General features: G+C 40.0%; 7 protein-coding genes and 2 non-coding genes across 10 annotated transcripts; 5 read left to right on the forward strand and 4 right to left on the reverse strand.

Moving 5' to 3' along the window:
• The first annotated feature begins 154 nt into the window (after positions 1-154).
• Positions 155-5,052, forward strand: BDBG_05915. Of its 2 annotated transcripts, XM_031722359.1 has the most exons (5): positions 155-900; positions 1,013-2,600; positions 2,807-2,895; positions 3,817-3,854; positions 4,072-5,052. In XM_031722359.1, the coding sequence occupies exons 1-2, from the start codon at positions 809-811 to the stop codon at positions 1,398-1,400; spliced, it is 480 nt and encodes a 159-aa protein (XP_031579231.1). In that variant the 5' UTR covers positions 155-808; the 3' UTR covers positions 1,401-2,600; positions 2,807-2,895; positions 3,817-3,854; positions 4,072-5,052. The 2 variants fall into 2 exon arrangements, with proteins under 2 accessions (XP_031579231.1, XP_002623741.1); XM_002623695.2 differs by lacking the exons at positions 3,817-3,854; positions 4,072-5,052 and adding an exon at positions 3,152-3,471.
• On the reverse strand, positions 3,434-5,393 carry BDBG_05916 (DUF636 domain-containing protein). Its single transcript, XM_002623696.2, has 5 exons — positions 5,012-5,393; positions 4,704-4,883; positions 3,864-4,588; positions 3,602-3,812; positions 3,434-3,531 (listed from the first exon to the last, which is right to left on the reverse strand). Exons 1-3 carry the CDS (start codon positions 5,017-5,019, stop codon positions 4,285-4,287), a joined length of 492 nt encoding a protein of 163 aa, XP_002623742.1. The 5' UTR covers positions 5,020-5,393; the 3' UTR covers positions 3,434-3,531; positions 3,602-3,812; positions 3,864-4,284.
• An 82-nt stretch (positions 5,394-5,475) lies between these two features.
• Positions 5,476-5,563, forward strand: BDBG_17333. The gene has a single exon. It is a non-coding gene; the product is annotated as a tRNA-Tyr (tRNA).
• Positions 5,564-5,652: 89 nt separating this feature from the next.
• BDBG_05917 (cytochrome c oxidase assembly protein COX19) lies at positions 5,653-7,610 on the forward strand. The gene is made up of 4 exons (XM_031722360.1): positions 5,653-6,291; positions 6,430-6,464; positions 6,578-6,692; positions 6,778-7,610. Exons 1-4 carry the CDS (start codon positions 6,242-6,244, stop codon positions 6,923-6,925), a joined length of 348 nt encoding a protein of 115 aa, XP_031579232.1. The 5' UTR covers positions 5,653-6,241; the 3' UTR covers positions 6,926-7,610.
• Positions 5,923-6,010, reverse strand: BDBG_17334. Its single transcript has one exon. It is a non-coding gene; the product is annotated as a tRNA-Tyr (tRNA).
• Positions 7,611-7,612: 2 nt separating the features above from the next.
• Positions 7,613-11,112, forward strand: BDBG_05918 (protein RMD11). Its single transcript, XM_031722361.1, has 2 exons — positions 7,613-8,940; positions 9,027-11,112. Exons 1-2 carry the CDS (start codon positions 7,920-7,922, stop codon positions 10,436-10,438), a joined length of 2,433 nt encoding a protein of 810 aa, XP_031579233.1. The 5' UTR covers positions 7,613-7,919; the 3' UTR covers positions 10,439-11,112.
• On the reverse strand, positions 10,309-15,946 carry BDBG_05919 (TdiA protein). Its single transcript, XM_002623699.2, has one exon. The coding sequence runs from the start codon at positions 14,126-14,128 to the stop codon at positions 11,255-11,257; it is 2,874 nt and encodes a 957-aa protein (XP_002623745.1). The 5' UTR covers positions 14,129-15,946; the 3' UTR covers positions 10,309-11,254.
• Positions 14,843-15,091, forward strand: BDBG_05920 (uncharacterized protein; the record flags this gene model as incomplete). Its single annotated transcript, XM_031722362.1, has 1 exon — positions 14,843-15,091. The coding sequence occupies one exon, from the start codon at positions 14,843-14,845 to the stop codon at positions 15,089-15,091; it is 249 nt and encodes an 82-aa protein (XP_031579234.1).
• A 722-nt stretch (positions 15,947-16,668) lies between the features above and the next one.
• Positions 16,669-17,320, reverse strand: BDBG_05921 (uncharacterized protein; the record flags this gene model as incomplete). Its single annotated transcript, XM_031722363.1, has 3 exons — positions 16,669-16,686; positions 16,778-17,001; positions 17,152-17,320. 3 exons carry the CDS (start codon positions 17,318-17,320, stop codon positions 16,669-16,671), a joined length of 411 nt encoding a protein of 136 aa, XP_031579235.1.
• Between the last annotated feature and the right edge of the window lie 10,428 nt (positions 17,321-27,748).

Genomic DNA, 27,748 nt, shown 5'->3' on the forward strand with positions numbered 1-27,748 from the left:
GAATCTCACATTTATTTACGGATGTGAGCTTGACTACATTGGACAGAACCACTCTCAATTTTCAAACAGGCCTTGTATTGTTATTAGCTGCCCCAGCCCAAAGTATGTTAATGTATCACATTTCCAAGCCACAGCCGATCCACTGGAAAGCCTGAGAAATTGTAGGAAGAAACCCCCCAGGTTGATGTTTGAGCCGCTGGTAGCTCAACACCGGATAGGAAACAGAGTCCCCACTTCTCAAGGACTCAATCTCGCCATCAGAGGATGGTGTGCCGCACCAGCCACGAATCCCGCGATTGCTAAAATACAACCAAGTCTGCAGCCTGAACTCTCCGCTGCAGAACAGGCATGAAAGCCCCTGAGCCAAGGGCGTGCTGTTCACGAGGGCTGGGGCGAATCGGGTTGCTGTGCAAACGCTAGAAATTTATATTGAAATTCCAGTACCGGATTCAAATTGTGCCGGTCCGCACCTGTAATGTGCGGTGCTTAGACCCTAAAATATAGGCATGCAATAGTGCCCAGCCAGCTGAGTCATAGGCACAATAGGTGTCAATAGAGCCCGGAACCACCCCTAAACCGCACAAGGAGTGGTAATCTGTTTACCACTTAAATTACTAGCGTGTGCAAATACTTAATTTTCCACTCCTCCGTTATAGATATATATATACGAACCCCCCCATTTGTTCTTGGTGTTTTCTGCTATATTGTCTGTCTTCCCACTCAAGGTCAATTTATTTCCCATCCATATTCTACGCATTTCGTCTTACGTTCCGCCTACAAACCACAACTCAATACCTTCTAAATAACCATGCAATTCAAATTCTTCTCCATCCTGGCCCTGGCTGCCACCTGCGTCGTTGCGGACGAGGCCGTTGAGAAGCGTAATCTTGAGGATCAGATGTATGTACAGTACAACACATCATAACCACGTTTGCAACAAATAAATCAACAAACAAAACGAGGAAAAGAATAAAGAAGACCGCACAAAACTAACCATCTCCCTCAACAACAGCAACTCCATCGCCACCAGGCTCCAGGGCGAGTTCGGCAGCATGATAACCGCCGTCGGCAGCATCCCGCCCCAAGTCGCTTCAGCCCTCGGAACCGCCATCCCCAGGCCCACCGACGGCAACATCCAGGGCTACTTCAGCTCCCTCGTCAGTGACGTCAACGACGGCAGCCCGCCAGCCTGGTTCACCGGCCTGCCAGACAGCGCCAGGAACTTCCTCAGTTCCAAGGCCGCTGAGTTGGCTACTACCCGCCCCCCAACTCCCACCACCCCCCCCACTCCCACTGCCGACGAGTCTGGGAACCACGCACCAGCTGCCAGGCCAACCGGTGCCATGATGGGCAGCCTGGTTGGCGCTGCGGGTGTGCTGGGTCTTGCAGTTATGTTGTAAGCGGGTTGTTGTTGCTGAGATGAGACGAGACGATATGGCGGTTCGGGAATGATTGGGGAGTCGCAGCTGGCTCTCTTTTTTCTTTCTTGCTCTAATTAATCTTCTGTGATATCCCTTGAACTCTTTGTTCTACTTTTGTCTTAAAAAATGGGCTTGAATTTTTTTTTTTTTTTTCCTTTTTTTTTATTTTATACCGTACCTCTCCAGCAGAGGGGCGGGGAGGAAGAGAGGGCTGAAGATGGTATTTGATGTCCCAGGCGATTTTTATACCACTGGGGTATCTGGTTGACAGTCCTCCGTTTTTCGTCACGTTTGCTATGTCCTAATATTTTATTTGCGGGAGATGAAGGGCTAGATCATGGGCAAACGTGACCGCGATGCTTTTTTAAATAAGAAAATAAAGGAATAGAAAAAAACAATAAGAAAATACTCCCGTGCTTCTCTGAGGTCTTTCCAGTACCTCACCCACCCCTTTTTCGTATCTTCCCGACTCCCCTTTCACTCATTTTGGCTTCATATTCCTCCCACCCCTTCCCCCTCCTTTCTATGGGCTGGGTCGATACTAGCGAATGCCCCTTTCCGAATATTCAGGGTTAAAAAAGCGGATGGTTCTGATGTGATATGCACAGCGAAAGGAGGCTAGGCTGGGTGGGGGGAACGAACATTCTGAAACGCAAGGTTTGATCACGAAGGTGTATTGTATGATCTTCGACTTGGCGATAAGGATTTCTCTCTTCCAGTGAACATTCTTGCCTGGTCCTGGACGTTGTCATTTGTATTTGCCGAAACTGAGCGCACTTGGGGTAGCCATCGATGGGACAACAGCTATCCCTTGGATTTTTATTTATACTCAGGTTTGTGACGGTATGATTTGCACTGGAGGATTGGGAGTGCGAAGAGTAGGGGGGAGAGAATCAATAATACACTATTTGTGTACTCCGTAGTGGCATTCGAGTGCGCGTTTGGCTCGTACCGGCCTCCCGTAGCCTAGCGTTCTTCCATAAATTCTTCCGATTTTTTTTTTCACAACCGAAGCATTTCTTCTCTCCGCACAACAAATAGTTACCAACAGCTGCACATCAGAAAAGCTCCAATGAAAACTTTCTTCCAGAGCTAGAGGACTATGGATTGGGAATAATGCTCTTTACAATGCCATGGACTTTCCAAGGTTATCTTTGCCATGTTTTCCATTTTAGCTAGGTAAGAATCTTGCAGCCTTTCTCCATCTTTTTTCTATTCTTCCCTCTTATGTGATGACTTTCCTTACAACATGAACAATCCAAATCCTATTCATCGTGACGGATGCCAATATTGCTATTGGTAAACCTCTCTGATCTACTACGCAGCTGCCCATTTATTCGCTACGTTCTTGGACATCGCTGATTGACTGACCTGTCTTCGTCTAGGAAATCTGTTCCAGTATCTCTCGTCATCTCAATGTTGATAGATATCTTGACTTTGGTGTGATCATTGAAAATAAACCAATTTGTAAAAGGTACGTTGTTGAGGTATTATCCTCCACCCTGGGAAACCATCTTTCTCTGCTATCAATCCCTCCCTCCCCTTATATGATGACCCTACGACATGCAAAGGCATTCCTCAAACTTAAGTTATCATGTGGAAACTGTCAATTTACAAGTTTCAGCCTTGTCTGATTTACAACTCTCAATCCAACACTTTTCTTTGAGCGTTTGACATATATACACCCGTTCTAAGCAACGTTGCTAACAACGTTTTTTTCCGGGCTTTAGGTATGCTTTTGTGAAATTGTCTCATTTTTTCCTCTTGGATAAAATTGCCTTGTACCCTTGTACCTTGGGTCATGCCATTCTTATGAAGAATACTTGAACGAACGGGCGGACAGATCTGCATCCGTCGCTCCTCATCCATTACATGCTGAGCGTACAAACTCTGCTGGGTGCTGGAGTCGTCGGATCGCTTGTTGAGAATTCGTCAGCTGATTATTTTTATGACACCGCCTTTTTGCCTCGCGTGCCGCTAGTATTAGTTATGAAAGTGGAGATACAACTAACACTGCATACTCTCTAGGTAAATTCAATACTCCCTATTCGCAATGAAGATAACCCCCCGTTTCCGTTTTCCTGGGTCTTCGCCCTAGCGGCTGTCGTCTCTTTTATGATGAGTATTATTCACACTGTTTGAACCCGGCACCATTGTGTTTGGGATATGAACGTACTTACACTGAAAATTCTGATTTAATGAGGTATGTCTAAAATAATATAATCCTTCCGTTCATTGTACATACCTGTTAGTTTGGACATTTAAGCTGACGTGTAGGCTCAAAGCCTGAGATTAGACGATACGCCATGGATTTGTTTTTGGAATATCTGTCGAGATATTTATTACCTTGGTTTTTGTATTGGCCCATCGCTAATTCACTTCGATGTGATTCTAGGGACTATCAGTAATGTAGACTATTTCATGATTGGACGGGTATGTTACCTTTGTCTTTTTCTGGCAGTGCCTCCAGTTTCCTTTTCGTTTGAAAACCACCTGATGAACTCAATTATTTCGCTGTGTTCTTCCCGAGTCTTGACTTTGAGGACAACTATCATCTTGGAGACCTGATACCCTTTTCACCATCCTTGCTACGTCTTTTTCGCTATACCCTTCGAAAATACCAATTGCCTTGCTAACATTTACGAATAAGCTTAATACTTAGGACTTCTCCCTCCGGCATTTGATTTTGAACGGCATAGCAGAGGCCCATATATATACACATTAGATAGCCACCAATTTTATATCATAATCAACAAATGTTAATATATCCATCTCCAAATTTCCCTCTAAACCACACTTCCCTTAGTACCGTACCGTACCGTAACCAGTCAACCCATGTCCACCCTCTTTCCCTCCCTCCAACTCACTCCACCCACAACCCATTCTTCTTATGATAACCCTCCAAACTCTCCCCACCAAACTTCTCAAACACACTCTTCTTCCCCTCCGGCCAGCGCACCCACTTCGGCTTCGAGTCCGCCAGTATACACACCATCTCCTCCGGCACGGGCAGGTCGGTATCAATCGCCGCGGCGAACGGGTGGATCAGCTGCGGCCAGTGCTTGTCCCAGACCCACAGCATGGTGCTACAGTTTGAGCAGAAGCTACGCTCGGAGGAGCAGGGCTCCTCGTGCGGGGTGCCGCGGTCTTTTACGGCGGTGTATTTCCTGGGAGGGGCGCGGGGGTTTTGTTAGATAAGTTTGTACAGCAGGTGTAGTAGGGTATATCAATACCTCTGTGAAGTGTAGACTGGGAGGGAGACGGCATAGGTAAAACACCTACCTAATCAACTCCTTCCCCTGAAGCACATTGAGCGAGTCGGCAATGCCGCCCAGGTTCACGCTGCCACTGTACCCACCCACCTTACGGCAAATGCTGCAGGCGCATAGCTGATATGGGACTGGCGTCTGCGAGTTGAGGGTAAATTGTACGCCGCCGCATTGGCAGCTTCCGTCGAGTTTCCTATTTTTTTTTCATTTGGCCGAGGAATTCATTAGATAACTCGATCTCTTTGTAGTGTACGCCAGGTTGAATTATAACAATGAACATATGCATAGCTACTATTAAAAGAAACAAATTATGGTACACACATCGGCATATTCGATCAACAACTGCTATGGAACCCTAAAATGCGTTTTTTGTGGATAGAGTGCGGAGATCCTGCTGTGAGTCTTTTTTGAAATGTAAATTGAACCCCGTGGTGAGGAAATATCTTGATGCAATGCGCCGGATCAGGATCATTTCAGGATGCTGAATAATAATTCCTTCTCCCCGTCTAATATATTGGAAACATATGATGCTATACTGACGTCGTAGGGAGGGGTAGAATCATCAGGACTATGATAGAGCGGCACGACTTAACCCTGAGTTGCGGAAGGCTGTAACTAACTATGGAGAGCTAGATCATGTATGTAGAAATAACGCAATTGTATAATTATTTTATTTCAAAGAGAATTTCATACAGCATGTAAAATCCCCTGTTCGACTATTTTAAGGTCAGCACAAGTGATCAGGAATATAAGTTCTTTGGGGCTCAGAGACTTCCAATTATCAGCCGCTGGTCGTCTAGTTGGTTTATGGCACTGGACTGTAATATCTTGTCTGCTATCCAGGTGTCGTCGGTTCGACTCCGACCCAGCGGAGGATTGTTTCTTTTTGCCTACATTTTTTTTTTTTTTTTCCTTTTCACTTCCCTTTCCTCTTTTTCCATCGTGTTTCGCATTTAAATATCTCTTCCTTCTTTTTTTCTTTCCCTTTTACATCAATGCTCTCAGTTGCTCTCTTCTGCGTTTCCACTCAAGTTTTCTTTAGTGGACGACGGTCTACTCTGTATAGTATTGATCGGGGTGTTACTCTGTACACCATACTACGCCGGATTTATATATTACTGAATAGCAGGTAGGGTAGGAACTTCGGAAAAATTTGACAGAACCCTTGAGGCAAACAAAAACAATGAAAACAAACAGCCAAAAAGTTCAAAAACAGAAAAGATAAAATTAACTCCGCTGGGTCGGAGTCGAACCGACGACACCTGGATAGCAGACAAGATATTACAGTCCAGTGCCATAAACCAACTAGACGACCAGCGGAATTTCATTGGTCAGGAGGCCACGAGAACGGCTTTCTTCCGTCTCGCGCATGCTGCGCTGTTTGCACTGTTTGCACAAGCAATACCCGGCAAGATTACTTGCAATGAATCCGTAGTTCAACAACAATCAGTTTTATATCTTTCTATTCTTTATCCATTTTTTGCATTTCCCATTACCTGCATATATCATATGCGCAAATAAAAAATACCGTTCTATATATCTTTCTTGAACATGAGTTTTGGCGGTCCCGGCGGTCGTGCCGCCAATATCAAACCTACACCGTATGTCGCCCTGGCTTTCAATTCCCAGCGCCAATATCCGCGCCTGAAAAAGGATATATATATGAAGCTTGCTCTAAGTTCTAATATCTGCGTGTGATGAGATAATCTTGCTAATTCGTGTTGTTACTGCTGATTTAGGCCTGAACGAGGAAGTTTTCCGCTCGATCACGATGGTACGTTTTTTGTTCCCGCTTGTGGATTTTTTGGAAAAATTATTCCCGATATATCCGCACATGCACAATTACTGATATGCCTGTTACTGACGCTATGCATATCTGACTGATAGGAGAATGCAAATACATAATCTCATCATATCTCAAGTGTCTGAGGAAAGAAGGGGGTGTCAATGATGAGCACTGTCGCAAGCTAGCCAAATCCTACTTAACCTGCCGGATGGAAAAGTATGTTTATCACGTTTCAACCCCCCTTTTGGTGCGCAGGGTGTTTATGTATTTCACCATCTGGAAGACTGACACATGACCTTAGCAATCTGATGGCGCCGGACAATTTTGAGAACTTGGGACTTGTCTTTGATGAAGGCCAGAAAAAAAATGGCACGGAAGCCGCTAGTTCCACGGCATCTTCGGACAGCAAGACTCTTGAGAGCGGGACTCCGGAGAGTAAGAAATCGTGACATCGTTTTATACTATGCTATATATTAGAGACGGAAGCGGTTACATTCCGCGTTGTATTTTGTATATAAGACATCAGTGGCGTTGTTGGCCATTGCTTTTTTCTTTTTTTTTTTTTTTTTTTTTCTTTTTTCTTTTTTCTTTTGGAGTTTACGACTTGTTGCGTCTAAAGAAATTTAGATCGAGATGGAAAACTCTCGCTTTTGTATGATATATCATTTTCATTGCTTTGGACATATTCGAAATCATATTTCTGCAATACGCCAATTTGCGCTCATCCGAATGTGCCTTCGTGGCCGCATTATACGCCACATGCCTTCATTCCCCGGGATAGAGACAGTGCTTGCCGAGAGTCAGCCATAAGTCTAAGGTGCTTAAACTGCCCTTTACTCTAACTTAATTGTCCCTGACAGTTTCTCGGAGTACGGGTGGGACGTCGTTAGGTTACTAACATCGTTGAGCGTAGCCTCGAGGCCATCATCACCAAGCCAGGTACAGTCCGACAGACGTGGTGTTGAGCAAAATCATATGTTAGATATGGGAATATATCTATCACAGCGTCTCATTAATACAACCATGTCGAATTAGTCAATACTCCTAGGTGCCTCCATGTAGTCAAAATCACTGTTTTGAGACGTGTAAGAGGTTCTCTTATATACAGAATGTGTGACACGTGACTTCAGTAGCAGGTCAAAGTGTAGATTATGTAATCCATGCTTGGAGCTTCAATAGACGTCATTCGCGCTATAATACTGTCCTCCCGTAGCATAGGAGGGGGGATAGAGTGGGTTCTGTCTCAAGAATTGTCTGGATTTTGTTTGAGTTTGGTAAGAGAAGCAATTTCATTTGCATATGTGATGGCATGGGATTTCGATCCAATTCAACCCCCAATTTATTGAGCCACTTTAAAACAACACTGGCTTCCTTCCAGCCATAAACCGCAACCGACACATCAAACCAGCCTTGACTTCTTCTAACCGTATAATGTAGACACAAATGTCTTCAATCGTACGACCTCCAGATCCATGTCTGGTTGCCATAATCCTCATCATCCAATCTCGCGCTGGTCCGCGCTTTGTCTATCACTACCCTCCCAACCCATCCACTATCATAGGCAGCAAATCCCGCCGCAATTCGCGCCGTAAAGGCGGCGCTAAAAGCTCTGAGTCTAGCCCATCCAGCGATGACGATTGGTCAAGCTCTGACGACGAGGAGGACGAACGCGGTCATTCCTCAGCTGGCGGTAATTCCCTTAGTCAAGGAGTCAGCGAGCACATCGGGAAGGGTGGACTGAGTGAAAAACTGGGTGATAAAAATTCCCATGCACCATCTGCTAGGGGGCATAGTGTCTCCTCTTCCGTGCAGTTCAAGCGAAGAAGTGTGACGCCCGACCCTAAGCAGGATAACCAGCCGGATCCGGGAAGAGGGGAAGATCTAGGACACTTTTACCAACCACCGTGGGAATCTTTACTGGGACTGCCGACCAATGTGTGGGAGAAATTGCTAAGTCCACCCCCATCATGGCATAAGCGGAGATTTGAAGTGGGTCTTAACGACCTTGTATTTGTGGGATGGCCTGTGTTTGTGAGGGAAGATGGGACCTGGAGGAAACGGAAGAAGAAGAAGAAGAAGAAGAAGAAAGTTAGAAAGCAACGGCCGTCCGGGGAGCGCCAGGAACTAGGGGATGACGATAAAGAGAACGGTGATCAGAAGAACGATACAAAACAACCGTCGGAAACAGAAGACGACAATGACCCTGTTGCGGAAGACCAAAACATCGTTCAAGATCCCGTACCTCCTGGGTCTCCAGAAACTGATAAGGATTCGATGACGATGTTCAATGTAGTTTTTGTATTGAACCCACCTCTGCTAGAATATGGTTTACGAGTGCGGGAGAAGTATGAGAACGTGATTAAGAAGTTTGGCAAAGGATTAAAGTCGGAACAGGCAAGGGTAGACTACGTTTGGAAAGAGGCTCGGACGATTGTCAATATCAAGGAGAAAGCGAAAGAAAGCAGTATGTATCCGATATTAAATGTCGTTTATGTCGCATGCTACATCTTGAAATGGATTCGAGATTGTTATGCTTACACTCAAACACAGAAATGTCACTGTCCAGACTTTATTCGGAACTACACTCGAAATCTTCCCTTGCTCGAGCAATATCTACAGTCTATACAAGTATTTCTAACTCTAGAATCGCATCGGTTACACTCACACCTGAAGCAACGATGTCTCTTCAGGCTCCACCCTTAACTTCTACTTCTTATCTTCCAAGTGCCACGGAAAAGGCCTACCCCGGTTTATGGCTTACCACTGCGGATAGTCTCTCCGCTACCGATGAAGCTACAGGCATGGAAACAAGCGAACCCAACCAGGTTCTAGCAAAACATTTTGCGTTGCTTCTCCTAACTGACGAAGCAACGATTCTAAAAGACATTGAAGGGTCAATTGGGCCTCTAGGCGCACGACTTGCACACTATATTCGTGTCTCTAAACCAACCAAATCATTTGCCCAAATATCTGCCCTCTCCGGAATTCCTTTGAGTGACATCCAAGTGCTTGCCAGCCACCTTGTCTACTGGCGGAGAGCCCGAGCCGTGCCTCCACTGAGCCAACGGGATACATATATCGTTTCCCCCAACGCCGACATGAGCAAGCTTGCGCAGGCAGCTGAGGCTTACGAAGCTGCATTCCCAACACTACCCAGCCTTCCGAAGATGCTCCACGCTTTGAGCGATACCCCTAAACCATATTCTAGATTAATACCCAGCAAGGACCATAAGGAGATATATTACGCGATTCTGGCATGGCTACTGAGAGGGGGTTGGGTTACTCAACTCCGAACGTTTGGATGGGTCAGAGTAGACCCAGAGATCAAACAAGCGGTGGATGAGGCACTAGAAAGGGAGAAAGAAGAGAAAGAACTTGAAGAGAGAGTGCGTGCAGCATCTTCCACCAAAGCAGATTCTAAAATTGATAGTAAGCCCGTCGATGATGACGGCCATGACGACAACGACGATGCTGAATCTTCATCTTCGTCATCTCTTGAGAGCGAAGACAGCGGCGAAGCAACCCCCGTCCCAAACAGGATTTCAAACCAGCAATACAACTACGACAAATATACTGAAACTCAAAAACAAAAAGGGCGGCTGTATAGTTCTTCTCTTATATTGCGACCGCACCGCGCATCATCCCTAGAGTCTCATTGGCTGGACGAAATTCTCTCGCGATTCCCAGAACCCTCCTCCCAGCTTGCCAGCATGGATAGCTACAACGCTCCATCACCAGAGGAGAGCATCGATGCCGATTCTTCGCTTCAGAAATATTGGCCGCTTTTCACTAAATACTTCAACGGTACAGATGCACTGGAGAAAATCCCAGTGCGCGAGGGCTTGAATCAGAAGGTTGTTTGGCGCTTGCTCCATAGATTGGATCGTAGCACACCGCAGCTTGAGAGCGGAGAGAATGTTCCTTCGAAGGAAAAAGTGTTGGTTACTGTGAGACATTGGTGATATAGCATTCTAACTAAAGGAAGAAATATATTCTCCTGGACCTTATTTGGCATTGGCGACCATTATCTCCTTTTCCTGTTGAATGTCGCGAGATTCCCTTTGCTAAATTAAGAATTTATTCTTACTTCGGTATGATATCTTCATGCATTCTGGCTATTTGCTGATAGTCGTTGTGAATGTGATTTGAGTAGCTATCTGGCTTGTTAACAAGTATGTTAAGTTACCCATTAGAGTAAAAGATGAATGAAAGTGAATAAAAATTAGATTCTGACCTCAGGATCGTGGACAAAGGAAATAGGGAGAGCTGGGAGTCAATTAGGCTGATTGTGAAGGATCGACATTATCAAAGAGTAGCCAATTATATTAAATGACAGATTTAAAAAGCGAGGCCTCCGAGGGATGTAGGAGAGACCCTCCTGTCCGCCATTTCAATGCTTCCACTTGCCCAGTAAACAATTTGATGTCTCAGTGAATAATAAGTTCAATAAGAAGGCATATGCATTGAACATTAGAAGAGTAAATTACGGAAAAGGAGAGGAACATGAGAAGATTGGCTGGTGAGGAATAGGGGAATCTGGGCGGTGGGGATGAATAGATGCTTGAAGCCAGAAACAAATATCAGATTTAGTCGATTAATCATCAACCACTGAAGATACATAAAAACATAAATATATTCACGAGAAGAAAGAAAAGCTAAACATAGACAGGGGCGGTGTGTCCCAAAGTATAGGCAGAAGAATGCTGTCAGACTTCGTGTTTATTAACAGTGACCATCTGTAGGAATGGCCCCTGTCATTCATGCATCGGCAGCATATCTCAAAGTCCACGTTCGCGCAGAGCCTTTTGAAGAGTTTTTTGAAACGTAAAGACATGCTCTGGCGACATCATTGTATAGTGCGCACCGTCCACATGATGCATTCGGGGCGGCTCCCGCGAGAAATCTGCCCATTTGCTCAATTTATTCTCGATCCAATCGGTTCCGTTCACTGCGACTTGCTTCAGGGGTATCGCGTGAAATACGTCAATGCTTGCCGCTGACCCAGAAGGTTCGTACTCTAATGCGGCTTCCTGCATCTTGTGGGCAAGCGTAATCCAAGTTTTCAGTTTACTTTTAGTTAGAGAGAGCTCCGCTAGGCGGCCCTGGGAAGCATGGGACATAAGGTGATCGAGGGCATCATCGTTAGAGAGCTCATGTAATTTAGGCGATATTTCGTGGGCATACTCCTCTGATATTAGATCTAAGAAGTACGAGAGGTTGATGCCAGCTTCCACCCAGTCGAGCTGGCGCATGCGGTCTTTGATATGTGGTGGTAGATTGAAAGAGCCTAAGAACCTGACCTCATCGCCATCGGCTTCGAGGAGTTTCGCGACTTCGAAGGCAATCATGGCGCCAAAAGAATATCCCGCGATTGCATATGGTCCAAGAGGCTGAGTAGTTTTGATGTGTTGAAAGTACGTTGTAAATATTTCAGGGAGGTCTTTGAAAAACTCCTCCCCTTCTTCAAATCCTCGAGCGCGAAGTGCATATAGCGGGCGGTCATTGATATACTTGGCGAGGTTCAAGAAAACTAAGACCTCGCCAACACCGGGATGTACAAGCCAAAGAGGCGGCTTTTCGCCAGATGCATGGAGCTTAACAACGGGATTATACTGTTTTGGTTGCTGCATTTCTTGTATCGCCGTTGCAATGCCATGGATTGTAGGGTCCATTAACACAGATATCAATGGGATTTCCTGATCCAGACAGAGAATCCTGTGTACGTTTGATTTAAAGGCGAAAAGTTCAATGGAAGAAACTCCCATATCTAGGAGGCTGGTGTCAATTCCAATTTCAGAAGATGGGGTGTGGAACATCTCCGCGAATAAATCAGCGATTGACTTCTGAGTTTCACTTTCAGGCCTCCTTAGATTGGTTTGGCGATATAATTTAATGGCTTCTGCTGCCTCCGCATAATAAGTATCGTATCCCCCGGCGCGATATTCTGCCGCGATTTTCGGCGATGAGATCTTTCCAAGCGTCGACTTTGGGATTAAGGTTGCGGCAACCGGTACTATTTGGTACGGACTTACCCCGAATAGCCTGGCTGTGATCTTTGAGATCGCATCGAATGACACTGTGAGACTTGCGGCATTCGTATAACCATGAGCCGGGGAGAACACTACCACGACCCTTTCAGTAGAAGCCCCGTCGGGACGATGAGAGAACACGACTGTATACGTAGGGGTCAATCCAGGAAGTTTAGCTTCTTCAATAGCACGTTCAAGCTCGTGGGGATAGTAATTAACCCCGTTTACTATTATGAGATCCTTTGTTCGACCGCAGAGGCGTACATAGCCAGCATCATCGATGAGAGCCGTATCTCCTGTAATAAACCACCCGTCTCTGGTAAAGCTGATAGATGTTGCAAACGGGTCGTTAAAATATTCTTTAAGCACACATTCGCCCTTGATCTGCAGAGCACCGGGAACATTGGGACTTTTGATGACAAGACCGTTGTCGCCAGCAACCCTGGCAGCTAAGCCCGGAATACATGGACCCACGGAGGTAAATTCTAAACCCATTTTGATATCATAATCTGGGCAGGAGAGGTTATGCATTGAACCTGCGCAGGTTTCAGTCATCCCAAATCCTGGGCTCACAACGTTTTTCCTGGCACCCAATGTTTCCAAATGTGCCATGGCACTGATGCAAGTCTGGACGGTATTCGCTTCGCCTCCTGAAAATATCACCTTCAAGCATGACAAATCCCAGCCTCTGGTTATTGCCGTAGAAGGCTGCATTTTGTCGAGTAGATTTGACAACGCTGTCAAGAAGAAGTTTGGACCGAAAGTCACGCTGACTCGAAGGTTGTGGATGAGGTTCAAGAAACGCAGGGGGTCGTTTGCAACATCCGCTTTGTCAACGAAAATCTGCCTGGCACCCAGAGCAAGGGCATGCAAATGAATTTGGCAAAGTGATGCAACGTGGTCTAGGGCGACCCAGCCTAGGAAAACATCACCTTTTTCTGTACCATGATGAGCTACCTTTCCCGCCAGAGCAGCTTTAATCTGATTGTTCCTCAGAACTGCTGCCTTTGCGTTTCCAGTGCTGCCCGACGTGAGCATGAGGATGGCCGCATCCTCTGGTTCCTTTTGGTGGCCGAAGTTTGTCCTGGGAACACGGCTGACGCCACTGCGTAGCTTGTTTACGAGGCGTTCGACAGTGACAATGTGAAGCCCGTCGATATTCAGAAACTCGTGAACTAACCGATCCGACGTAAGAATAAGGGGCACTTTGAACAGTGAATTGAGGTGCAAAATATGTTTTCGCCGCTGAGCAAGATCGTTCACAAATGCCGGTGACATTGCAGGCAGATAGCCGCCTATCACAGTAGACCAGAGCCATATAATATTCTGCTCATGATTATCGAAATGGATCAACACTATGGTATCCTCCGTAACATTGTGGACATCACGAATGAGTTGGGCATTTTCATGAGCTTGGTACCGGAGCTGTCGTGTAGTCAGAACTTTGGATGGGATTGTGAAATCTGCATGGTGGAATTCTATAGGTGCGTTACAGTAACGAGCGGATGACTCAAGTATTTCGGTTAAGTTCTGGCACACCATTAACTTAGTGGCCATCGTAGCTAAGTCCGCGTTCAGCGATGTCGGGGGTAGCAGTCCCTCGGGATCACAACCGGGCAACATGTTGAGAAGTGGCCGATGATATCCGGCCTTCAATTGTCTTTGAATTTGGATGGTGGCAAGTTTGTGAACGACGATGAGAACAAACGTAAGGGATCCGCTAATGGGAATTACGTCCAAGCAAATGCAGGAGGAATTGAATGGCCTGCTCTTCAATTAAAGAGGAAGTAAAATGAGCAAGGTATACAGGAGCTTAGAGGACTGGACTGAGGAGCCAAGGGGTAGTAGAGAAATGGGAAACCTCGAGATAAATGGGAAGGCGAATGAGTATATCCCAGGCCGCTGAACCAGAGCGGATGTAGGTACATATATAGTTGTAGTTCCATTGTACAATCCTGAGTTACAGTAAATATACAGTCCAGATCATCTATGGGGGCGAAGGTGGTAAACTTCAGCGTGTGAGATGTGCTGGATGAGGGGTTGACCATGGGAACTCCATTGAGTCTGCCAACGGAGATAAAGCGGGAGACGACTGGCGGGATTAGGCATGGTGCAAAGTATACGTTATACGTGCGGCGCCCTGAACTTGGATTATTAGGAGTATGGCCTATTCGACGGGGTATATCCGAATTGAGGGCGGTGCATCTTGAAACTTAGAGTCGTTAGGAAGACAAAGCTGTAGATGGGGTTACAATTTTATACGAGCCTAGGTCATGGGCTCGAAATGTGAATGCGGTTAACATCAAATGGACATGTCCGTTGATCTTCAGCAAAAGCATGGAGGAAAGGCTATGGGGATTGGATACGGAAGAGCGAAATCTTGCATTGGGATGGCAAGGGATGCTGCCATCCACCAGTTGTGAAATAGGGGCGTTAATGAATACACCTGGTCACTCAAGTTCCGAGACAGAAATGTTGATTCTCGTCCTCGATGTTAGCAAGACTGTAAGGCAGTTTGGTATGAGAGAATCGCGGCGCAAGGTAATAAGAGGACAAGAAATTTTCGGCCACACCGGATGTCCATAACCCCGCTTGGTCAAAGCCTAATGACTGCTCGTTGAAAAGGGAGTGGTAGCATAAGGACGGCTTTGTTCTATGTCCACAGGGCGGCTTTTGGCGAAATGGCTTGGTGCAGGAGCAGAGATCACTCCACTGAGAATACACGGACTGACGCAGGGGTACATCATGTACATACAATCCACGGTGAGGAAGGCTGCGATTCCGAGTTTTGGCCGTCCAGAGAGGCAGGACGTGATTCTTAGACGTTCGTGAAAGGATTTTGCGGGTAATGGCAAGGACGCAAGTGAGCAACCGTGTTGTATACTCCCAAGATACTAAGCGAAAGGAACGGGGCAAGCAATGTGAGAACCAAGGGGAATCCCTGATAAGCTTGGAATGTGTTCTGATCCGCATTGTCAGTTTGGTTGGGCCGTTCAGGAAACCTATTTGGCGATGATTGTGCCTGTGAAGTGTCGCCGTACCGAGTTGCGGAAGATACTATTCAGAATCATCAGGGTAGAAGAAAGACCTTAGAAAGGCCTATTATAAACCAGTGAATCACAGCAAATGATAATCATTGGAATGACGAGACAGTTTCGGGCCTTCTAGACTGCTCTATAAATCTGGCTGTACAATGGGTAATTCCGGAGTTAGCAGGATTAGAAGTAGAACGAGGAGGACGGGTGTTGGATGTCTTGAGTGAAGTCATTTGGCGTCGCCATCATCCCATGATGTATCCAAGTGCTGTAGAAGTGTTGATCAAGGATGCCAAAAAGACGTTGGCGAATAGAAAGAGATCTCGTAGTTGTCGTATCATTGACCATATGTTAGGTGGCTGTCAAGTTCTGCCACCCTTTTTTTTTTTTTTCCTTTTTCTCATTTAACTCCATTTCTTCCATCCCATCCTATATCTGGGCGCATATGATGACTTGGGTGATAGAATGTCATTATTGGCCCCGTTTCGAAGTACTTGGGAGAGCGGGTTTGCCCGTACCACACAGATGTCATGCGTCGATCATTAAAGTGTTCGTTGGTATGCAAAAAGCCTTAGAGTGTGAACTCACTAGTAGTGAAAGGCAGGGAACTAAATGGGTTTTATTGGCATCACCTGAGCAAAGTATATCAGTTCTGCGCGCTCTCACCCAAGAATGTTAAGAGAGAAGAGTTTCATTTAAAGGTATGGTGGCCCTCAGGTCATCTCTTTCAAAGCAGTATTCCCATGAACTTAAACGACGTTTCACAAGCAGAAAGCTTCTGCTGTAGAGTACTGGTTCTTCTTAGCAACTTATAAGCTGTATCATGAAGTACAGCGATGTTACTCATGCGATCAGCCGCTGTTGACAGCTGGGTTGGACGGAGGAGTACCTGTATAACCTTATAAGGAAGCATCGGAACAAGGCAAACAAGACGTACTATCAAATTATTGCTAAAGACGGCGGGATATAGTTGCTCCAGGCACGCTCTCCTAATAATGTATTTGGTCAATATACAATCGCGAATAGGGCTTGATTCGCGAGTGAATTCCGGATGTTGATGGAACGCTCGCTCGATAAAACTTGGTGCAAGATCGAGGTTGGATGCATGCACATGATGCGCAAAGACTATTAATTCTGAGTAAAACGCTATCATATTGGGTTTAAGTTAATGGTGTAATAAGTGTTTTAGCGAGACATCACGCTGTTGATTGTAATCAGCAGTCACCAGAATACGCACCAAAATGTCCAGTCCGTCTGATCTGAATAAAGTAATGGGTAGAACAGAGTCAGACATGCTGTATCGGTGGTGAAGCAACCATTCAATAGTCATGAGAACCATGAATCTCGCATGGGAAATAAAAACCGAGTCGATCCGCTTCCGGGTAGAGTACCCGAAATATAAAGGTTCCCACTGCCAAAGCATGCCAATCCTGAAATGCTCCGGCATCGACAGCTGGTACCCTGAAGTTGTTTCGTAAGTCAGGGTTCAATACGGCATGTAGGAGTTGGCAATGAGCAGTTCCAACAACAAACGGCAAGATCTAGAGGAAACAATATCGTAATACGAGAAGAGAGATAGGGTGTAATCAGGCGGATCTTGACAGGCGTTACCTTGGCTAGACATGCTCCAGTGACAAAGGAATGGATGGCTTCGAGGGAGGTACGGCAGGAAAATCAAAACTTCACAAGAGCCGAAGACGCGTCTGCTGTTCCTCTTCCAGGCTTCGGAGCCAAAACCATGACAACACCCGCTCAACCGCAAGAGCATCTGCATCACCATCAGGGATCAATGTGTGTCTAAAAATGGCGTCCAGACCTTGGCCCATGTTGCGCCATGGTTATCGCTACACGGCATCTCTCGTAGGAAAACGTCTCGGCCTTGCCCTTAATCAACGCCTCCTGGGTCGTTTTCCCGCAACAAGATAGCCAGTGAGAGAACTGCCCGAGCCAGGCTTCAATCGGTGATGAAAATGCTATGTAAAGCTTTTCAAGATGTATTCGTTAGAATTTAACATAAACATCGCGAAGTAACTAGGTCACTGAAAGACGTGCAGTATGCTGAAATATAGGTTCATTCCCAGAGCGCGCAACACTAAATCAGACCCGATTATGCCCCAGGCGGGGTTCCTGCGCTTTTTGATTAGTTCATGTATCATGCACTTTGTTATAACAAACTAGGCCGAGGTCAACTTCACGATGGATTCGGTAAAAAAATAACCGTTTGAGATCTTTTGGATTTGGAACGTACGTTCGGAGTAGGTGGTCCTATTTTCTGGTCAAATAAGTAAAAATCTCTTTAGAATCGTTCCACATCCAGGTGAGCCTTCTGTGAAAGAAAGAGGTTTGAGTTTCAGGTATGGTATTGTTGCGCCCTGCTGATTTAATGGGACGGTCCCTGGAAAATGCAGAGGGGTGGGTACTGTACTGGTGGGTTATGGAGAATATGGCATCACACTTTGGCTGTATCTTGGCCATTTGCTTTGAGTAACTCGGAATAGTTATTAGTGATATGGACTGTTCATAATTACTTTGCGCCCGTGGAGAAATCCTGACATCCATATTCTGGAATTGACCACAGCTTGTGGATATTACTGCAACCTGCGGAGACTTGCATGATACTATTTCTCACCACGTGGAGAGTGTATATCAATTTGCTCGTTCATCTATCGAGGAATTTAATGAGCGATCCGAATAATAATTGGATATGGGATTAGGGGACTCTGAACGCTCAGCCTGGCAAGGCGAAGCCGACAGCGCGGCTATACGAAAAGTTAAACGAAGAAACGAGATGAGAAACATGAAAATGATATTTTAGGTGCACTGAGGGCTAGGCCTAATCCCAATCTATGATCTATGAGATAAGGAAATATGAAAAACAAACCAACATCGGTACGACTAGGGATTGGGAAGAGGTTTTGAATAGTTAACTAGAGCAGTCAAATAACTAAACGAGAATGAGCTAGTTAACAGAAAAGGTTTGCAGTGATGCGGCCGTTGCGGCTATTGCCTGTGGCAATCTCCCTATATCACGTGACCAACCACTATATTAAGCTCTTTGTAGATAGCTCTATCAATACTACTTTCAACTATTCTACAGATTATAGTCTAAATAACATGTTTTTCTTTTTAAAATGTTGCATCAACAGAGTAGTTTATCTTTTTCAGAAAGACTCTTATCTTTTATTAAAAATATTTTATTTTCTCTGAATTCACTGATTAGTAAATTTATATTCTTTTTAAAAATATATTCTTTATTACAGAAAATGTCACTCATTTTCAGATTAGATGATTATAACTAACTTATTTTATAAGATATTATTAGCTGCAGTTGCAGAATCTCTTATTAAGAATATCTTCAATCTTTTATTTAAGTTTATTATCTTTCTCTATAATCTCTGATGACTGTTAGTCAAAAGTCAGTTAAGAAGAGAATGAATCAGTGATAGTATAGTGAAGTAAGCTTATATAAAAGATATTATAAATCTCTGATAATATGTTAAGATAGTAGTTATAACTGTCTAGAACTTCTATCACTTTATACTCAGTATAATGATAATTCAGTGTATGAGATGAGTGTATAATCTGTATATTTTTAAGATTCAATTATATCAGGTCTTCTATCTTATATTACTCAGTGAGATCTCAGTAAATATTAATTCAGTTCTCTTAATCTTATTTAGTGCTTGTTATGAAGACTTCTGCTCAGTCATAGATATCTCAGAGCTTTATTACTATATTATCAGTGATCTGAATAAGACTGCAGAAGTTCAGTATAAACTGTATAATCTCTAGAAGATTTAACACTTTTATGTAATAATAATATACAAGAAAGAACAGGCTTATATCTATTAAGACAGTATCTTAGTCATTAATAGTAATCTCTGTATATAGAAGAAGATTATATCAATCATTCTATAAATAATTATATAACTTATAAAGATAGTTCTTTACAGTCTGAATTATCTATTCTGATATATCATTGATCTCAGAGTGATAGACAGTTGATAAATAGTGTATAATCTTGAAAATTTAACAGATTCTTATTCAGAGAGTACTCATGAATTAACAGTTCTGATCTGATACTATAGATCTCAGTAATTTATATATTTAATAGAATGAGCTCTGTAGAAAGACTTCAGTGACTTATTCAGTATTCATCTTATTACAAGATTTTAATATTATATCTTTACTCAATTAGTTTACAATGATCAGAATATTTCTATAATTCTTACTCTTAGAGAGATTAACAGTGAAGTTAATTATCATATCTTATCAGATTCTATAAGAGATATTAAGTGATTTCAGCAGGTCTTTTCTACAATTCTTCTATAAAGTGATAGAGAAATAACAGTTGCAGTTTTGAATAAAGTGTCTGATACTGTTTAATATCTCAGATCAGTAGAATTCTTAAGAGATTATTTAATACAGTTATTTATAACTCAGATGACTGATTATATATAAATCATACATCTCTTACATTATCCGAGTGTATAGAGATTCAGACTAAGAGACTCAATATTATTCACAGAATTATGAAGTATTATTATCATCAATTGAATATTCTGAGATATCAGTCTTTATACATAGTTCTGAAAAGAATCAAGACACTTTTTATTATACTACTTCAGTGAGAGTCTGAAGAAGTTTATCAGCTCAGACTGTTATATGTCACAGTTTATTCAGTGTGAGAGAAGTTAAGATATCAGTGTCAGTGTCAGTGATAGTTCAGAGAGAGAGTATTCTAATCAGAGAAGTATGTATAGTGTTATAAGTTATTTCATCTTAATCAACTAATATATTCAGATCTAAGAGCTGATATTCTTGATTTATTCAATGAGTAGCTGTTATATCAGAAGGTATATCTTACTCTTATTATAAAAGAACATCTGTTATCAAGTTCTGACTGCTGAGATAATAGTGTATAGTGAAATAGAAATAGCTTAATAACTTGAATCATTATATCTGATGTTCAGTAAGCTTGTAAGTAATTATAAAATACTTAAGATTCTTATAATCTGTGATTATCTTAAATTTGAAGATACTTCAGAGTTCAGAGTCTCATTCTTCTAGACAGTATATAATTATAAGAAGTTTCTTATTATAGATCTTATAATTGCATTTAATAGAAACTCAGTTTCTTAGATATGAAGATGTATAATTATAAGATATCTTTATTATTATATTATAATATAGCTTCTTCTATGATATAGTCAGAGAAATCAGCTTCAATAACTATCTTATAATCAGAATTAAATATTATCAGTAGAGAGATATTAATGAACATCTTCTTCATTTATATAAATGCAGCTTCAGTATCTGCTAATTACTGAAATACTGAGTTTTTCTTAATAAGTTCTGTAAGTGATCTCATAATATCTGAGAAGTTTTATATAAATCACTGATAGAAGTTAGTAAATCTGATAAAGCTTTATACATCTTTCACAGTATATAAAGCTTCTTATTTAAGAATAGCAGAGATCTTCTCAGAATTCATTCAAATTCTCTTATCAGCTTGTATGATAAAACCTAGATATTTTATACTCTTGACTTTAAAATCAAACTTGTTAATGTCTATTGATAGTTCTGTCTATCATAATTATTATAATACTCTTCACACATATTCTTGATATTTCTTTCTGAATCTATTAATGAAGATGAGAATATTGTCTAGATATACAGATACAAACTTATTAAGAAAATCTCAGAGTGCTTAGTTAATATACTTCTGAAATATACTGAGAGCATTAGCTAGTTCAAAGAGTGTGACTACTCATTCAAAGAGATTATAACATGTTTAAAATACTATAAGTTATTCATCTTCTTCAGTGATATAAATCTTATGAAATATAGTGATAATATCTAGCTTTATAAATTATTAAACTCATCTGATATATGCTAGGATTTTATTGATAAGAGATAAGAGATAATAATCTTTCTTTATCAATCTATTCAGATCTTGATAGTTTACATAGAATCAGAGTTCTTTATCTGATTTCTTTGTAAAGAGAATAGAAGCTGCAGTGAAAGAGTTACTAATATATATAAATTCTTATTTAACAGATCATTGAGTGTCTTCTGAAGAAGAAGTTCATCTCAAGATATATTATAAAGAGAGCTTTATAATAACTCAGAGTTCTTATTATTCTTCTTTTCTAACTTAATACTGTGATTCACTTTTGAGTTTTATAAAAAGAGTATATTTATAATATTATCTTATCAGAAGATATCTAGATATTCATGATATTATTAAGAGAGTTTTGTATGAGAATCTGTTATTATAGTATAAGATAACTTGTTTAAAGCTTTCTTGATATTGATCAGACTGATGAAATAGAGTGATATATAATTCTGCTATCAGTGACTTTATCAGTGATCTCATTGATGACTTCTTTTTCAGAGTATTTCATAAGTATTGACAGAGATCTGTGTAAGGTTCATAGTCTTATAAATATTATCTTCATGAATTCTATCATTGTTAGAAAATATTAAGCTTCTGTTTTAAGTCTTCAATAAGATATCTTATTTAGATAGTTAGATAAGTTCTAGTATAAGATTATAGTCAAGATTATTGTGGCAGGCTGCGCCCGATCATTTATATAAGACTATTCCGTTACACTTCACCCGTTACACTTCACCCGTTACACTTCACCCGTTACACTTCACCCGTTACACTTCACAGATTTTTACTGCTCTGATTCTCGCCCATTCTCAATCGCCGATCCTCAGCCACTACAAACATGTATAAATACATACACTCTGATTCTCAGTCATTCTCAATCACTGATTCTCAGTCACTACAAACACATATAAATATTCACTTCAATCACTGATTCTCATACTTTCTCTTTCTTTTTCTTCTTTAACATTTTTCTCTTTGTTATATAAGATCTATATATTATACCAATCTATTCAGTGTAGGCCTTTTATACTAGAAAAATGTTCATCATCTTCTTATTAGAAATGATTATTCATGTATTATCTTCTCATTAGAAATGATTACTCACTGAGATATCTGAATACATAACAATGCATAAGAAATAGAGAAACAGTTGAATAGTTAAGTGAATACTGAGTTCTTAAATAGAAGCTTACTTATCAGTCACTCTGACTCTGTAATAAGATCTTATAAAGAGAATATCAGTAAAAGATCTGAGAGTTCTGATACTACAGATATATGAGATATTTATATAATTACACTTCTTCTGATTTCACAGATATCACACATCTGATGATCAATATAATCATGTCTGATAATAGTATAAGAGAACTCTCAAACATAAGTATAGATACAGTGTCACAGTGACTCTGAGCAATGTTAGAATTATAATAACAATAAATAACTGATATGCATGCAACTCAACAATGTTAATATAAAGAAATTCAATAATTATCTTAACAAGAAACTTCTGCACAGACAATTTTAATATCAACAGAATTGAATACAAAAGTGCTGAAAGAATACTTAAATACTCTTATATATTTCAATAGTCTTAATCTCACTCTCTACTCATTATGAAAAATGAAAATTCTCATACAACTGAGTATAGATAAAGATGTCATTGATTCATTAATTAATCAAGATTGATATATTAAGGAATAATTGAAGAATCACATGAAACAGAAGTTTCATTCATAAATGAAAGCATGTAAATCAGTGTTGTGAATGTCTGATAATATTATGAAATATCTTGATATTCTGTTCTAAGACACTGTCATATAACAGAAAGTATTAGATTGATTACAGAGTATCTGACAGAGAAACACTTCTCTCACAACATTCATTCCTGACTTCAATATCAAGATTCTAGAAGCAGATGATCAATCTTGAAAGAATTGAATAAAGATTAACATGCTTAAGAAGATATTAACTTTTGAACTCTTACAGACTCTTGTAAGTGTAGATGAAGACCAGACTTATGAAGATTTCTGTGTATAACTCCAGACATTGAATGACTGTCTTATCAAGCTCAAGAGTATACAGAACAGTGATAGAAGATATTATACTTATACATCTGCACTGAGAAATAACTCAGTCACTTATACACTCACACTGAAGAATAATAATGATGCAGATGTCATGAATTGAGTAGACTTGAATATCTATACACAAGCAAGAGTCTCTGTCATTTAAACAGACTTCTGAGTTTCTGAAATCACTTCTGAAGAAGTCACTGATTGATGTTAATAAGAAGTGTGTATCAACTGTAACTGATCAGAATACATTGCTTTCAACTGCTGATCAGTCTATATGCCTTCTCACTCAAAGAATGAATCAGCATCTGTCTGTGTCAACCACATTGCAGTGGAGAAAGATTCAGAAGATAACTATGAGAATATCTCAATAAAACAGGGAAAAGATTAGCTCCTGTTTAAATTCATAAATAGAAGCTTGAAGAGATTGAATAATAATAATTTAAAGAGAAAATGACAATGAATATAATTCTTGTATCTACTGTGATTGATAATATGTATAATATGAAAGCTGTGATAGACAGTAATCTATGTCACTATACAATGATAAAATCTTCAGTTATAAGATATTATAATCTTCAGTATATTCTCTTATCAAAACCTCAACTTCTCACAGAATCTGATGATTCAAAAGATGTTTGCACTCATTATATAATGCAACTAAATATAGATGTTGAAGAATATTAATGTGAAGATATGTATGCATATAAAGTTAATAATCTTGATTATAATCTTATGTTAGAACTTGTCTGACTATCTGAACAAGGCATCTTATTAAATGCTTGAAACAGGAGCTTGATATTCTCTAATAATAATAGAATTCATGAAGATGATATTCACAAGACTATGAATCTTACACAGATCTCTGTCAACACTTATGAAATACTTTAAAAAAGAAGTTATTATCAAAACTGTCAATAAAATCACTGATAGCAGAATTATATGTCAATCTATTCTATCAGTCTGACTGATATCAAAAAGACTCTAGAAAAGTTATTCTGTATTATAATAACAGATTCTTGTATAAAACTCTCTCAATAATATCATGAATATCTAGATATCTTCTGATAAGATAATAATGTTACAAATCTATCTCTCTTACAAGATTCAGAAGTGAATCACAGTATCAAGTTGAAAAAGAAGAACAGTAAGAACTCTGAATCATCATAAGACTCTCTTTATAATATATCTCAAGATGAACTTCTTCTTCCTTGAAAGATACTCAATAATCTGTTGAATAAAGAATTCATATATATTAACAACTCTTTCACTGCAGCCTCTATTCTCTTTATAAAGAAATCAGATAAAGAACTATGATTCTGTATGAATTACTGAGAATTGAACAGATTAATAAAGAAGAACTGTTATTCTTTTCTCTTATCAATGAAACTCTAGCTCATATTGAACAAGCTCAATGATTTATAAAGTTAGATGTCATTACTGTGTTTCATAAGATTCACATCACTGAAGAAGATGAGTAACTTACAGCATTCTGAATATGATATAATCTCTTTGAATAAGTAGTCACACTCTTTGAACTGACTAACATTCTCAGTATATTTCAGAAGTATATCAACTGAACACTCTGAGATTTTCTTAATGAATTTATATCTATATATCTTAATAACATTCTCATCTTCACTGATGAATTCAGAAAAGAACATCAAGAATATATATGAAAGATATTTCAATGACTACAGAAAGCAGAACTACTGATAGATATAAATAAGTATAATTTTGAGATTAAAAGTATAAAATATCTAAACTTTATCATAGAAGCTGGTAAGAGAATCTGAATGAATTCTGAGAAGATCTCTGCTATTCTTGAATGAGAGGCCTTATACACTGTGAAAGATGTATAAAGCTTCATCAGATTCACTAACTTCTATTAATGATTTATATAAAACTTCTCAGATATCATGAGATTACTTACAGAACTTACTAAGAAGAACTCAGTATTTTAATAATCAGTGAACACTGAAGCTGCATTTACATAGATGAAGAAGATGTTTATTAATATCTCTCTGCTAATAACATTTGATTCTGATTATAAGACAGTTGTTGAAGCTGATTTCTCTGATTATATCACAGAAGAAGCTATATTACAATATGATAATAAAGATATCTTACAATCATGTATCTTCATATCTAAGAAACTGAGTTCTGCTGAATGCAATTATGAGATCTATGATAAGAAACTTCTCACAATTATACACTGTCTAGAAGAATGAGACTCTGAACTTCAAAGTGTCTTCAAATTTAAGATAATCACAGATTATAAGAATCTTAAATACTTCATAACTATCTGTAAACTCACTGAATAATAGATATAATAATTCAAGTTTCTAAGCTGCTTTCATTTTACAATACACTATCATCTCAGCAGCCAGAACTCAATGACAGATACACTCTTATAACAAGAATAAGATATACTGTACACTGAATGAATTGAGAATATCAGCTCTTGAACCTGAAGATATTAGTTAATTATGATAAGATTACTTATGACACTGTACATGCTTCTCTGATTAGAATACTCTTTCTGAACTGACACTGATATCTTCACTTCTTCTACACTGAATGAACTGTTATATACAGCAGCTCAGACTGATGAACTTCTTCAAATCCTCACTGAAGCAGTATAATAAGAAGCATCTTAATTCTCTTCAGAATTACATATAAAGACTAACATCTCAGAATATTCAATAGATGATAGTAATACTCTGCGATTTTATAAACAATATTGAGTCTCTCACTCTGAACTCTTACACACTCAGATAAGAGATGCATGACTCATATATAACTGATTATTCAGACTGTGAATAACTGTATAGAATGATCTTCTAAGAGTTCTACTGATCTAAGATATTAAATAGTATCAGATACTTTGTCTGAAACTATAATCACTGTTCTTTCATTATCTTATAAAAGAACTATAGAAAAGATCTACTTAAATCACTTAATATCTCTGATAGAGTCTGATGAGATATAGTACTTGACTTCACTATTGATTTATCTGAGAGTAAGAGTTGTAAGAATATTCTGATCATCATTGATTAACTAAGTAAAGATATAATATTGAAATATTATAATAAGATAAATGCTGAACAAGTTGCTAAAGTCTTCTTACAGAGTTTATTCTATTAGATGCATGAATTGCTGAGATCTATTATATCAGACTGAGACTGTCAATTCATGAGTACTCTCTGAACAAGAATCTGTCATGTTCTTAAAATTATATATTATTTATTAACTGTCTATCACTCTAAGACTGATGATGCATCAGAATGAATAATTCAGACTGTGAAGAATTATCTTTATAAGTTCTGTAATTATCTATAAGACAATTGATATGATCTTCTTCTACATACAGAGATTGCTATCAATAATCAAGATACTGTTTCAACAGATGTAAGTCTGTTCTTTCTTATACATAGATATCACATGAAAGTGTTGAATCTTCTAGAGATCACACAGTTCACACTACACTCTCACAGTTCAATTCAGATCACTGATAATATAGTAATGAAGCTCTAAGATGCCTGTGACTGAGCAGAAGTCTTTATGACAAGTACTAAACAAGATTAAGAGAATTAAGTTAATATCTGACAAGATTTCACAGAACAGTATAAGATAGAAGATCTTGTATAATTGAATTTCAAGAATATATAGATTACACACTTATCTCATATATTGAATTATCATCATGTGAAATACACAGTGATAGAAGTTCTAGACAGTCACAACTATTATCTTAATACTCTGTCAGAGATTTATAATATATTTCACACAAGTCTACTTCACTGTGCTGTCACTGATTCATTTTCTTTACAACTGACTTCTGACTGACAGCTGTCAGAAATCATAGAAGAAGATAATGAACTTGAGTGAGAAATTGAAGATATTCTTGATAAGAGACTTCACAGCTGCAGCTGATAATATCTTGTGAAATGAGTTGACTATAATTATCTGATCTAGACTCTGAGTTCCGTGTTATCTGAGATCATAGCTCTTGACTGATGAGAAGAGAGAGGCTGATGTGACGGGCTGCGCCTGATCATTCATATAAGACTATTCTGTTACACTTCACCTGTTACACTTCACAGATTTCTATCACTCTGATTCTCGCTCATTCTCAATCATCAATTCTCAGTCACTATGAACACATATAAATGTGTATGCTCTGATTCTCAGTCATTCTCAATCACTGATTCTCAGCTGCTATAAATGCATATAA

Source organism: Blastomyces gilchristii, assembly GCF_000003855.2.
Source record: "Blastomyces gilchristii SLH14081 genomic scaffold supercont1.12, whole genome shotgun sequence".
Classification (NCBI taxonomy): Eukaryota; Fungi; Ascomycota; class Eurotiomycetes; order Onygenales; family Ajellomycetaceae; genus Blastomyces; species Blastomyces gilchristii.